This window comes from Empidonax traillii, unplaced genomic scaffold (genome assembly GCF_003031625.1).
Source record: "Empidonax traillii isolate 1590-97213 ecotype Southwest subspecies unplaced genomic scaffold, ASM303162v1 scaffold126:size1624879, whole genome shotgun sequence".
Lineage (NCBI taxonomy): Eukaryota > Metazoa > Chordata > Aves > Passeriformes > Tyrannidae > Empidonax > Empidonax traillii.
In genome coordinates, this window is record NW_020955319.1 from 685,218 (window position 1) to 699,537 (window position 14,320).

Here is a 14,320-nt window from a genome sequence, read left to right on the forward strand (position 1 = left end):
CTCCCGCAGGGTGGCCAACGGGGCCAACGTCTCCAAAGCAGCTCTCTCACTGCGGTAATTGCAATTACTGGAGGTGCAGCAGCAGCACACATTGTGGGTGCACTACTGGACAGACGCGGACCTGACAGGCTCATTAGCACAGCTTTGTGTTCCCAAAACTTGCACTTTCACAGGAAGGCTAAGTAAGTCCCAAAATTTTATCTACTAAGGCATTCCAAATGCAGTCATCACTGCTTTAACTATAATGCCTCTTCCCTCCCTCCCCCAAAAAGTGTTACTTTTTGTGGGAATACTTAGATGCCTTTTAAAAATGGTTTATAAATTTATTTTTTTATATGAAAATACCATTTCAGTCAAATTGAAAATTTTTCATTTACAAATTGAAGTCAAATCTGCTTTTCGGCTTAGTACTGTTCACTGTAGGAGAATCAATTTCTGAATCATTTCAGTATGTCTAAAGCATCAAATTCCCCTAAATCTCCTAGCAGAGAAACTTTATCCTAAGTTGTGGCAACAGCCTATTTTCCAGTAGGTTCACATGACTACAGTATTTAAGCATAGGCATTTGTGTTAGCTGCCACAGCCACTGGACAAAGGAATACTGAAAAGTTTCACCATTAGGCAAAAAACGTCTTGAAACACCTGGGAGCAATCAACTGCCTTGTTATACTAACATCTATTACTATGGTAGTAATTCACGGTGATAACAGACAAAAAATACCTTTATATTAAGCCATTGGCAAGGGGGGGGGGGGAATAGTCTTTCACAGGACTGTGTTTTAAGCAAAACATCCTCTCAAGTTATCCTTTTAGACAACTCCACAAAAAAATCCTTAAAAGAGATATAAAAAATTAAAAGCCCTCCCTGCTTCTCAATTCAGCAAATCTGCTGAGTAAGATACTCAAAGAGCTGCAAATGAAAATCACAAAAGCAATTTCCAACTAGCAAAGGACGCACCAGAGCTCCTGATGATGCTTGGAAGTCCTGCTGTGATGGAGGCCAGATTCCAGCTGTGAAGCCTGTTGGCATCCTCCCCACACAGACCATGTGGGAACTTCCAGCACTGTCAGTTCAAGGACTATAGTCACTGATGCTTTCACTTGACCCATTCACCTGCCCACTTTAAATGTGTGTGCACATTCATCCCACCTCACGGTAAGTTAATGCTACAAGTGCTGAAATCCAGTTAATACAAACTTGTAAAATTTTCTATTTGACTTAAGCAGACCTGTTATTGAATAGACAATTTTAAGAGCTCAGAAAAAAGGTCAAATCCTACAAAGCTTGACGAGAGAAAGGGAATCAAAGCTACTGAGTGAGGTATCTGTAGTTTGCCGTACAGGGCGGAAGCCAGAGAAATGCAAGTGTCAGTGAAGCGAGTGCAGACACAGAAGCAGCTCAGAATGGCATTTACAGATGCACACACAGAGAGATGATCCACAGGTCATAGGACACGATAAAAAGGGAGTTAGGGCACAGCAATCAGCATCTGAAGAGGAGGTTACTACAAACCTACTGAACAATCTTTCACGTGGTGTTAAGAGTGACCAAGAGCCGTGCTGAGTTCGGGCTCCCCTGAGAAGCCAACTCATGGGAGGTGGTGGTGCTTACTGGGAAACTTCTGCCTGCCTGCACAGCTACCTGCTGTCTACACACTTCTCTTCAGATGCACATGTGGAAGGAAGCTTTTGAAAAACAGCAAGTGTCTGTAATTTGCACAATTGCAAAAACAGACATAGTTGAAGAGATGAGGAAAATTTCCTCTGCCTCCCTGAATGCTGCTGAACAAGGGTATTACTTTGGATTCACAAATTTACCAGTTATCTTATGGCCAAATGACTAACTTGCAGGAAGGAAAGTCACTCCCAAACCAAACAGATGGGAAGGGCCACATGATGACAAGTCCATACAGTTTTTCACTCCTGGAAAATTATCAAAGCTGAAGCAAGCGATTACCTTCTGTGTTGGATATAGCTAGCTAAGGAAGAGAAACCAACGCCAAGAATCAGCCATGGAAGTTAGAACTACAATGTCAGTTTTCCCTAGATTCAGATTAGGAACTACTCTAGTAGTTGATTGTAACATTTTATTAGTAGCTACCTTTATCTCCTCTTTCAGCAGTTATTAACAGCTAGCGATATAGACTATTAAAAAAGTGTAAACATTACAAAATTTTCCTTTAGCTAGTTTCTTTACCACATTTTAAGTGAACTAACAGAAGGGCTTAAGTCAAAGGGAGAGGAGGTGTATGATTTTAATAAACATTTTTCTTATTAAAATCTTGATATAGTTTAAATATACCATACAGAGGAAAAAAAGCTATTTAAAAAGCTACATACACATTTCAAGTCAATGACAGCATAAATCATTCTAAATTCCCTCTCTACTTATCAGAATGCCTTGTGTGTGTATATATGGTGAGCTACTGTGTTATCTGCATAACTTCTGTCTAGCTATACATTACAGGACTTAAAAAATGTTTAAGCTATATACAGAAATATATATACATATAACATATATTTATATGTTATACATACACATACACTTATATACATATACACACATTACATATATATATATATACACACAGAACTTTACATGTATATATGGCCTTTCATCCAAGGGCATTGGATACTTTTTAGTACATCAAGCCTCACAAAGCTTTGTGAGGGAGAGAGCTTTATTTTACAGACTGTAGATTGGATGCCTATTCTACAGTTTCTTTTTTTTGCTTTCTACTAACTTTACACACTTCAGTTAGAGGCAGTTTTGGTAATGGAAATAATTACACTAGCTTGAAATCCTGGCATAAGGTATATGTTGCTCTGTACCTTTGTAACTTACCCTCCTTAGTAATAGAGAGCAGCCATACCAAACACCTCCATCTAGATTTGTGAGGCTGTACTGCTTTTTATTTTTAACTGATACTAGCATAGCAAAATCTGATAAGCTTTGAACTTTAGGTACACTGGAGGTCACAACAGGAAATCTCGAACCAACTCCAGTCCTCGTACATTGAAATTATCTTTTCTAGGATGACGAATTAGGAGTCATTAGTATGTGCAGAAATAATTCTATGTCTGTTTAATTTATCTGTAGTTTAACTACACAAGCCTGGAACAACCTTATTTAGAAACCAGGATTTTTAGCATCAATTTGGCAATTGGTGATGAGACTTTGTTATACTGTACTACGTATCTCTAGCAACTAAATAAATCATGAAAACAGAGGCTTTTTTGAAAATCAGATGTAGGTAACTTCTGGTCATCCTCAGACTAGCTGATAGAAAGGAAAACCCAGTGGAGCTCTGGCAAAGGTGAGTTCCACCTGGATTTTGATGGAACATTAGTTTAGCTCTTCCCAACAAAAGGATGAAAAAAAACCCACTAACATGGACTCCTGGGGTTGATGAAGCAAGAAGGAGGGGTAACATCACCACCACAAAAGCTCTTACCCCTTCAATACTTCAGTCTGCTAAGCTGTCAGAAATTTGTTTTTGACACAGAAAAAGTATCTCCCTCCTTTATTAATTAATTCCTAACTCTCAAAAATCTCTCAATCGTTAGGGAAAAGAAGTCATAAGTCAAAGACTGCCCTCCACAAAAGCAACCAGCCACTTCAAAAGGGAACATACAATGCAGTTGGAGAATTTTATTCTAACCTAATTACCTTGAGATTTTTCAGAACAAGCCACTTTTCCTTCAAATCAGTTCTGTGAAAAGAAGGGGTTGCCTGGCCCGTTTCTTTCAGGATTCTCTGCTAACTGTAAAATGTGGGCTGAATGTCTTCTGTATGTCAATTTTTCAGCTACAAAATTCAGATTTTTAATGAACAACTATGTTTAGTGTATGCTGTTAGCTGAAGTATAAATGGCTAAATAAATAAAAACTATTGTTTCTTCAGTATGACTTGGTATTTTGTCTGTAATTTCTTTATTAAAAAACTGTAACAAGATACTTAAAAAAAGGCTAGATACAAAAGAAGTTAAGCAGCTCACGAACATTGAAGTTTTCCCAAAAAATGTATCTTCAATAATCATGATCTTATAAACATTTTACAGTTACCAGAAAGTGCCCAGGCTGAGTTTACATAGTTAGATAATGTAGTACAAGTGTTGGGTTAGAACTGGTAGTGGAACAATCTCCTGACTGTCTGTTCACTGTAACAAGGATACAAAAATGTTGATTGTGAACTATGAAATACTGTGCATTGGCCTCATCATATATGTACAGGGGGGGGAAAATAACCAAAACACTAAAGGTACAGGTTACATGCAAAATATTAGGGATGGTATCTGATGCGCCAGAGTTCAATGCAATAGAACAAAAATTGCAATGAAAGTGGTTTCATAAGTGAACGATCCCAACTCGAGGATCTGAGCTGTCAGGAACTTTTTACAAGTTCAATATACATGATACACAACTGCAGCCAACCACAAATTAAACACCATTAAAAAAAAGTTAAAAACACAGAACATACTTAATTTTTTATTTTGAAATTCCCTACTCCCTCTATACAAGAACCTTTGCTGAAACACTTTCCACAAAGGCAGCAGTGAATTTTCAGAACATTTTACATATTTTCCCTCAGCAAAAAGATAAATCACAGTGTAAATTATATTGTTCTGCTGTCATCTTTGGCTGGGGTTAGGCAAAGGAGTTATTGACTAGCAAACTGCAATCACAATTTGCAAGTTGCAACCACAAATTGCTAGTGCTCCTTAGGCCTTTACATTACAAATTTAGTACAGGAATGTTTGCATTTAAATCTTTAAAGTACCACCAGGGGTATGACAGCATTAACTTTCATAAACTTTTATAGACAAATGGAAAAATCTACAAAACTTAGCTAGTAATATTACACAGCAATACACACTTTTTATACTCTACACAAAACCAAAATTCTTGGTCTTAATGGCGAGTAACAATTTTTGTTTCAAAATCTGCTTAGAGGAATAGAGTGGGACATAAAGGCGAGAAATGCAAGTGTTTGCTGTAGGAAGATGTTGGTCATCTGGTGGCCTTATTGTGATGGATGGCATAGGCTGGAATCCCTCCTCACTGGCAGGCAATGATGGACTTGAGGTCCAAAAGTAAACCTGAAAAAAGAAGATGGCATTTAAAATCATGCTCTACAAGGCTGGAATTCATAGTGCCTACATGTTGTGTAGAGAATAGGTTAAAAAAGAACTGTGTAGTCACAGTAAGTTTGATCACACTACGTTCTCTCCAATATGCCAACTAGACTCCATAGTCACACTACATGCTTCTGCAGTAGCTTCCTCCACTTTCCTTCCTCAACTGCTCATTGTTAAAACTGGTAAAAGCAGCACTCAAAATTATCCTGTATCAACAAATCCTCAGTAAATGAAACGTCCCCAAATCGTCTGTGAAGGTGGTGACTGCTATCCATATAAAATGCATCAGAAATCCCTTGCAAACCAAACAGTGACTACAGAATGTAGTACTGGTACAGACAATATTGGAGAGTATTTGGTTTATTGTCCCAAGTGTGAAATACTGACTTGCAGAGCTGAGTCACCACCAAAGAGTAACCATGGATACTCCTTAAAATATGTGCTTTAGAGTGTCCACTTTTCAGAGCAATCCTTGTTTCTTTTTAATAGACTGTAAGGGAGAGACAGTACTTTAAGCAGTAGAAAGTTAAAAGCAAACACTTTTAGGAAGTGTACAATTAATACAATTTACAGGCAAGTTTTACAAAATGAAACCCCCTGAACAGTATCTTGTTCTTTAATGCTTCTCATCAGCTATTCCCAGAGGGCTTTGAGAAGGACATAGTATCATTACTAACATCTTCCAGAGAGGGCACACATATTGCCCTTGGGAGACACAGAAGTCAGATGGGTAGGTGTTCCATGAAGAAAACTAAACCTCAAAACCCTACTAGCCCACAACACAGAGAGTACCCACAGTTACTCAGCTTAAGAAGAACTGTGCAGACTAAAACTGTGCTTCCATAAGAGACCAATGAATATGGATAAGGACACACCATGCTGACTTTCAGTTGCAAACGTTTAGGATTCACACCTCCTTTCCAGAACTGACAGTCTAACCCAACGCTACTACCCTGCTCTGCTATCTTAACTCCTCATGTACAAAATCTCTAATTACAGTTAAAAAAAAGTAATCATGCCACAGTTACTCCAGTTTTTCTGCATGTCTCCATTGGGAATGAGCAACTTACGAGATCTTGTCTTTCTGTCATACTCATCTTCTCAACTATGGACCAAAACCAACGCTTGAATTGCAAAAGCTTCTCAGCATTTTCTCCTGGTGTGAAATAAAAAAGATACACAATTCAGCTGGTACACTGGACAATAACATTAAGAGATACATTTTACATGTACTGCAAGCTGAATCTCAGCTACAAGCACATTCATAAAGTCCTTAATTGGAGTCAATAATAATTTCAAAACTAATACATGTACCCTTGAATGCGAGGCTAACTCTGACATACCTCTGCACAGCTCCCACCTCTCCCTCCCAAAAAGCCTAACTGCAGCTAAATTCAGTTTAAAAATTATGTAAAAAATATTAGACTTGTATCCACTCCATTTATAGTTCTACAGTTAGGTCACAATTTTCACAAGAAAGATATACTACCAATAATGCGCTCCCTGTATTTAACATAAGTGACAGCAAAGCTGGGAAATGTGCTTTCCCCGCCCTCTCCTAACTGAAGGTAAATATTTTCAAAGGAATGTAAAAATACAAACAAAACAAAACAAAAAGTCGTAATTTTATTACAGGTTTCATTGACTTACTAACTAATGTCAAATTTGAAGAGGTAGTTTAATGCTGGTAACTACTCCACACAGAACAAACACTGTTAAGTTATCCATGCAACTCCATTTCTGAGTAAGTTATTTCATACCTGACTCATCATTGAAAGAGGTAAAGCTGATTAGCATTTGCACATTTACTTCACCACAGCCATTTACCAAAAGCCTGAAATCTTCTGCTGTCAAATCTTCTAATGAATTCTTTGGAAGTACATCCAGGAGACCCTTCCTCATTGCCTTAAGTGAAAACCACAAGATGCACATTATAAACATAAAACTTTAGGACTGACTTGAAATGTGTTACTGAAAAGTTTCATGTGAAATCCACCATTAACTCAAAACTTATTCTCTGAGCTGTTCTTTTCTTTCAAAGCTTTATCATCTGAGATGCAAATTTTCTGAAACAAAGAACTGCACCAATCTGTTAAACCCTACGTTCTACAGCAGAAGAAAGCAGTAATGGTTTGAGCTAGTATTTCACCAGGAGCAGAAACACCTGTACTCTCTAATGTTAAAAAGTTCAGGTATTTTGCTGAGCTGTGCTGAATCTAAGAATTGAGAACAAAAATGCATCTTGAATGTCCTTTCTTTGGACCTAACGTGCCAACTCTGCTTTAAAAATGTTACACACACACATATATATTCTATATAAATAAGTAAGTAATATCCTGAAAAGATTGGAAATTCAGTTTTCAAAATCAAATATTACAAGTAAATTTGCTATAGTAAATCCCAAGTTGAATACAAGTGTAATGGTTTCCAACTCTTAAAATAAAAAAGAGCCAACTATTAATACAGACAGACATGGAAGTTAAGTAGCTTAATTCTAGGAACGTGTTCTTTCTGTGAGAGTTTTGAACCACAGCTGCACAGAGGTGATCTCTTCCCTGCACAGAGGCAGTCAGCTCACTATCTCAGACGTGCAGCAGGAAACCAAATCATCACAAGCGACCAAGTTTAGATGTACCATTGTAGGACAGACTAGACCTTCATTAACTGTCTAAAGATATATTGTTCCTTAAGTTTTATTTTAAAGGGGTTTCAAAAAGAAAAATATTTTTAATATGGTTTTCTAGCCAATTTTTAGGTTTCCTGTGAGGCTAGTAATATAAGAACAAAGTTGTCTGTATCATAACTGATTTTTTCCTTTTAAAACAAAGATGCAAATCAAAAGTTCAAGACGACTTATGTCAATATTTTGAATTTTAATTTCTATCACTGTTTATAAGTATAAACAAAGCAAACGTGATAAATTACTAGAACAAAGTAGTTGCCAAATACAAAGCCAAAGTTCCAAGAGCACACATGCCATTTGAGCTCAAAAAATGAACATATATACTTAAACAATGAGATCTACGATAAGAGAAATTATCTTTCACTCTATAAAAAAAAGAAATTGCTCAAAGTACTTGGTCTTCACAGTACTCCATGAATAGCTATAAAATTTAAACAAAATACAAAATTAAATACTTCTAATCAAGCTGAAAAGACTTCAAAAGAAACCTGATTAGCAATACCTAATGAAAATAATTAACTAACTTAAATCTTAGAGATTTTTTTTCTTCTTTTTAGAAACATTCCACCAAAGACTTACATGTAGAGGCTGTTCCGCTACTACCAACATTCGGTGTTCTGCATATTCCCGGACATACTCATATACATTCTGAGGAGTGACTGGTATATTTACACCGTTGGAAATAAGTTCAACCTATGGAAAAGAAGCAAGGACCATTTAAAAGGGGCAGAAAAGGAAATTAGATTATTATAACCACCACAGTATGCTAAACAGTGATTTACTGATTTATTATACCCCTAAAAACAAGCAAATTTACTAGTACAGTTAAAGATTCCTTAGGATGGACTATGCTAGTCAGGCTTTATGGCAGGCTCTACATCACCCTCAAGAAAAAAAAAAACAAACATGCTTCAATGTCTGTGGAGAACACTGTATTTGAATCTAGGAAAAGAAAAATGTTACGACTGCCATCTGAGAAGAGCATGGATTATGTGTACACTACAACCTGCATAAACCATTGAATTCTGAAACTACAGAGACACAGATTTAGCTGTGCTTACCTGCCCTCCACCCTCCTCCTTACACAGGTCTATTGCAAAGGCTAAGTCCATCGCTGCAAACACTGCATCAGCATCTGTACTCTGGGAAGCAAGGATAAGCTGCCGAAGACTTTCATACATAACCGGATCAAAAAAAGCAAAGTCATGCCAGTTCACCTGTAGAAAAAAGACAGATGTTTGAAACAGACCAGTTGTTTAAGAGTATATTCAAAATTATGTGATCTGTGCCTGGTTTATGCACTAGCATACAGCAGTGCATAGCCCACACAACAAAGCATACAAACACACAGAAATAAATGCAGTCAAAACTCCTATTTGCAGCCCACTTTAGAATTTATATTAGACTACTGGAAGGAATACAAATTCAACTAGAAAAACCTGAAGAAAAGAATTAGAAGGAAATCACTCTTAGAAGATACAAAGGGATATTTAGGGATCATTTCTGCCATTAACCCTTTTCCAGTAAAGATTATACCTACGTTGTATAATCGATTATGTGATCAAAATTGTTTTTAAGGAAAGACCTGCGGTAATAAATCTTGGTTTAAGTTTGTTACATCAGACAGAATTTACAATGCCATTGACTAATGCATGAAATGTGCAGCAGAGTATTAGTGTTTAATGGGGCAGGGAAACATTTTTGTCAAAAGTTTAGATAATTATCACTCTGAATTAAATTATACCTACACCTGTGGCAAAACTTTGATTACAAATTAATGAGTTTCTCAAATATCCAGAAAAATGTTTTTCTATAAGGTAAGATACTATTGTCTAGTTAATACATAAGTGGTTAAGGAAAAAAAACCCAGTTTTTAAAGATGAGATTTTAAGTAACTACAGGAAATTAAAATTTATATGTTCTACTTACCTTTCTGCTAAGTAGAAATTTGATTACGTGTCTATTTAACGTGATGGGACATAGTTCATTCTGCAACAAGCACAAACCTAGGATTCTGAAAATAAATGTTTGGAGTTTGTTTTGGTACAGCAGAAATCACACTCGAGATCTTTCAGAAAACTCACATTAAAAAAGTCTATATATATTCTAAGAATTAGGTTGCAGCTAGCTTTCCAGTCATATCAGTCCACAAAAGAAAATCATAGACATACATAATTAAAAATAAGTTCATGAAAAATTAAAATTTACAGGAAAAGAAACCTCAAGTTGATGTATGCAAATTCCCCACTATTTAGCTCAGAGTGAGAAATAGAGAAAATAAAAAAAAAAGTTCTTCCCACTTGGACCATTGGTACTTTCCCTGCTCTTGTATATGTTTGTCTTTTAAATTTTTTCAGACTAGAAAGTTAATAGGAGCATACCTGCCAATGTTTCGGAAACAATTCAGCCTTGCGTCTGTGTTTTTACCAGGTCTTGGTGTATAAAACCCTCGTTTTCCAGGTTGGTAGAAAAGTGGTGCATTATCATCCCCATCATCTGTATCGTCTAATTCCATATCTACTACACTGCGGCTGGATCCATGTCGTTTTCTATTTTCCTGGTTTGAAAGTCAGAATAGCAATTAGCAAGTTTACCTCCAGTTACTGACACACATCAACAGGCTATTTGCTACTAGACCCAAAGATTGAAGTTCCATTCATTAAAAATTTCTGTATTTCTCAATGGTAATTTTAAACTTTTGACTAATTACTGTTTAATCTTTTCAACAGAAAATAAAAAAGATAACTCCAGAATATGATTAAACAGAACTTTGTGTTGCATGATAAAGGTTCCAGTTGCTTGCATTTTTAAAATTAACTCATACAACTGAATCGTGCGTAAATTTCATTTGCTGTTACCTGCACTTTATCTGAAGAGTCTAGCAATCCAAGATCCAATATGCTGTCAGCACCATTCTCCCTTGAAAAGGGAATAAAAAGGCAGATTTAATTTCAGAGAATCAAAGAATCGCAGAATAGTCTGGATTGAAAGGGACCTTAAAGATCATCTATTTCCAACACCCCTCCTGTGGGCAGGCACACTTTCCAGCAGACCAGGTTTCTCAGAGCTCCATCCAGCCTGGCCTTGAACGCTTCCAGGGACTGAGCATCCACAACTTCTCTGGGCAACCTGTGCCAGTGCGTCATCACCCTCACAGCAAAGATTTTTTTCCTACTATCTAATCTAAACCTACTCTCTTTCATTTCGAAGCCATTCTCCCTTGTCCTGTCACTGCATGCCCTTGTAGGCTCCCTTCAGGTACTGGAAGGCTGCAATTAGATCAACCCTAAGCCTTCTCTTTTCCAGGCTGTACAATCCAATTCTCTCAGCCTTTCCTTGTAGGAGAGGTGCTCCATCCCTCTGATTAATGTGGTGGCCCTCCTCTGGACTCAGTCCAACAGGTCAATGTCCTTCCCATGCTGAGGACCCCAGAGCTGGATGCAACACTCAAAGTGGGATCTCAACAAGAGAAGGGGCAGAATCCCCTCCCTCATCCTGCTGGCCACGCTGCTTTTGATGCAGCCCAGGATACAACTGGCTTTCTGGCCTGCAAGGGCACATTGCTGGGCCATGTCCAGCCTCCCAGCCACCAGCACCCCCAAGTCCTTTTCAGCTTTTGATAAAAAATTGTCATATTCTGAAACCAGTCACAATAGATTAAACTAAAGCCAGTAAGTCACTTGCTTAAAGAAAAATATCTAGAATATCAAAGAATAACTGCATTTATAGGAGTTAAATACAGAAAGTACAAGTTCTTTGGCCACAAAATCAGTTCTCACTTCTTATCTAAATTCTTAATACTTTACCTGCCATGTGCAATAATGAGTTCCATTGCTTCATCAACTCTTGCTCTAAGGGAATCTTCACTAGCTAGTAAAAGAAGCAGCTGAGCAGGAGACAATTCCAACAACATTCCTGTGATTTTACTTGCAAATGCCTGGGGATAAAGGAATGATAGGTCTTACTATTCTCCTCCAGTTCTCTCATTTTCAAATACTGCTTTATGAAAGTTTTGGTATTTTAAATATAGAATGCATTAAATATAATTATATTAAATATAGAATGCATTCCAAGATACCTTTGAAGCTAAACAACAAATTACAAAACCAAAACCTTAAGAAAATGACAAATAGTATAAAATCAGTCCTATGTGTTCAATTATTTTCAGATATGTTAAATATTCATGGATAAGGAAATCAGTTTTTACATTAAAAGATGACAAGAACAATCATTAAGGGTGTTAGAGAAGTCTTACTGGTTGCATTGCTTGTACTCGAGGGTAGAGTCGTTCTCCGAGGGCTTGTCTGTGCGCTGGAAGAGGGTCAGGGTCGTCACTAGGATTTCCTTCTGATGCCGGTCTAAAAGGCCGTGTGTCAATGGACAGTTGTCTTCTGAAGTCCCTTTAAAAATCAGAGCAGTTTGTACTCATTTCAGAGGAAATATGCAAAAATCCTCTGGAACAATATCGTTTGCACACAGATTCAGATTAGTATTAGCTCTAATGCTGGAATAGTAGTGTTGCTCATAGCTGCTTGGAGAGAATGAATCAGAAAGAGAGAACCAAAATGAACCAGAGATTTTAATATTACTAGTATTTTGGATACAGCAGTCGGACATGCCACCGATGGCAACATTGTTTCTAAACCACCTCACAATTTTATTCTAGTACACAAGGTTTTGTTATTGTTTTGGCAGTAGAAATTGATGGCCTATGGTTAAGACATCATCTATCAATGCTAAAGTAAGCATAATTATTCTTTAAAGAATTGAAGGTATATACTGAATTTCAAGAAATTACCCAGCAAATTGCTCCTGAAAATGAAAAAGACTCCTTTAACTGGAGGAAGTGAAAGTATCTTTCCTGAAGATATCCGAGGCAATTGTTCTATTCGACAAAGTATCTTTAACAAATTAAAATTTATCACTTACCTATCCCTATCTCTCCGAGAACCAGTTCGCAAGCCACTACTTCTCCTCATTTCTCTCTCTCGCTCCCTTTCCCGATCTCTCTCTCCCCTATTTCGCAATCTCTGCATCAGACCTGAAGGGCAGAAAACCTCATAAACTAATCATCTTTATATTTCACTCCCCTACCTAAGTTTCAGGGTAAGGAAAGTTTCAGTTTTGGAAGAGCTTAACAGACATCAGTGAAGCAGAACCACTTCACTTGAAGTAGTGACTGAGGTTCGGCCAAACTTTAAGGAACTTGAAATATTTTTAGCAACTTCGGAATGACAAAATACTTTGAGTGTTTATATATACTTTCAAAAAACATTATAACATACTTGTGAAAAGTCAGATGGAGCAGCCATATTAAAATGTGTAATCTCTTAATAGCTAAAATCTCGACAATTATTACCTACTGGAGAAAAGGATGCTTAAAAAAAGCTGTGAGCATCTAAAGCAGACTCTTGTTTCAAGAAAAACAGTAACTTCTTGTTTCTGAAAGCAGGAAAAAAAACTAATTTCCTTGCCTCAGAGAAGTAACATGCAATTTTCACAGATCCCGTGCTGAGCTAACAGAAGACATCTCTGACACAATGCCAAGTATTTCAATGTAAAAAAAGCACCCAAGGCTCGTATGAATGTTTTCCGTAGATTAACTGCTCTGCATCACTTACTTGTATGGGTTCCCTTGTTGGCATTCTGAATACAGTCTAGATTTGGCAGTTTCTCGTTTGACAGAAAAGCCTGTGCGATAGCAGTGTAAAAGCTTCGTGCCACACCACTGCCTTCTCCGGGCTCATCCTTAAACGTAACTTTCACCCTGTGTACGGCCATGGGAGTGGTGGCACACCTGCGGCCGAAATGATTGTTCAGCTGCCTCATGGTCTGCTGAATTAGGAGGTCTCTGTCTCGATCAACCTAGTAAGAAAAAAAAAAAGTTTTCTTTTCTTTACCAATCGCCATAGAGAGAGCATTACAGCTTCACAACAAATTTCTGCACACTTCTGCACAGACTCAGAAAATACCAGTCAGACTGTGAAAAACTACAGAGTAATTGGACACAGCCCCCAAACTTACATTTAAGACACCTGTTTGCAGACTCTGAAATACAACTTGCTCCTATCAAGTTGCTGCAATAATTCAACTCTTAATGAAAAAAAATTCAGAAGATAAACTAACATTTTTTACCTCCAACGTTAAATCCCTTGATTGCTGGTTTCTAAGTTTTTCCATCTCCCTGCGGAATTTTGACTCCTTTACTTCAAAACCACCTAATTCAGTCAAGATCTTAAAATAAAAAACAAACAAACAAACAAACAAACAAAACGAAACACAAAATCAGAATAATGAGAGTGTCATAACTTATTTGCAAGAGGAACTGTCCTTACACAGAGAAGTACATACCGATCCAGGCTCTGCTCCAACATCTTCCATGAATACTCTACCGAACAACTCTAATGAAAGGCGCCAACGTCCCAGCAACATGTCATGAGATATAACCATGCCCATGAAGCTACACTGCGGCCTGACAGGAGGGGGGAGAAATGACAGA

The 14,320-nt window shown here is 37.4% G+C and overlaps 1 protein-coding gene across 14 annotated transcripts in view; it reads right to left on the bottom strand.

Moving 5' to 3' along the window:
* Positions 1-3,914: 3,914 nt before the first annotated feature.
* UBR5 (ubiquitin protein ligase E3 component n-recognin 5) overlaps positions 3,915-14,320 on the bottom strand; it is an 87,307-nt gene continuing 76,901 nt past the window's right edge. For 9 of the 14 annotated variants that reach the window (XM_027883424.1, XM_027883426.1, XM_027883425.1 and 6 more), the window contains 14 exons: positions 14,173-14,293; positions 13,948-14,055; positions 13,443-13,686; positions 12,751-12,862; positions 12,077-12,221; positions 11,628-11,758; positions 10,680-10,740; positions 10,203-10,378; positions 9,751-9,835; positions 8,883-9,038; positions 8,401-8,514; positions 6,899-7,043; positions 6,209-6,294; positions 3,915-5,099 (listed from right to left, as the gene is read on the bottom strand). In XM_027883424.1, the coding sequence (XP_027739225.1) occupies positions 4,887-5,099; positions 6,209-6,294; positions 6,899-7,043; positions 8,401-8,514; positions 8,883-9,038; positions 9,751-9,835; positions 10,203-10,378; positions 10,680-10,740; positions 11,628-11,758; positions 12,077-12,221; positions 12,751-12,862; positions 13,443-13,686; positions 13,948-14,055; positions 14,173-14,293 (1,897 nt within the window). In that variant the 3' untranslated portion in view covers positions 3,915-4,886. The remainder of the gene's footprint in view (positions 5,100-6,208; positions 6,295-6,898; positions 7,044-8,400; positions 8,515-8,882; positions 9,039-9,750; positions 9,836-10,202; positions 10,379-10,679; positions 10,741-11,627; positions 11,759-12,076; positions 12,222-12,750; positions 12,863-13,442; positions 13,687-13,947; positions 14,056-14,172; positions 14,294-14,320) is intronic. The other 5 variants (XM_027883421.1, XM_027883416.1, XM_027883420.1 and 2 more) reach the window with 2 other exon arrangements.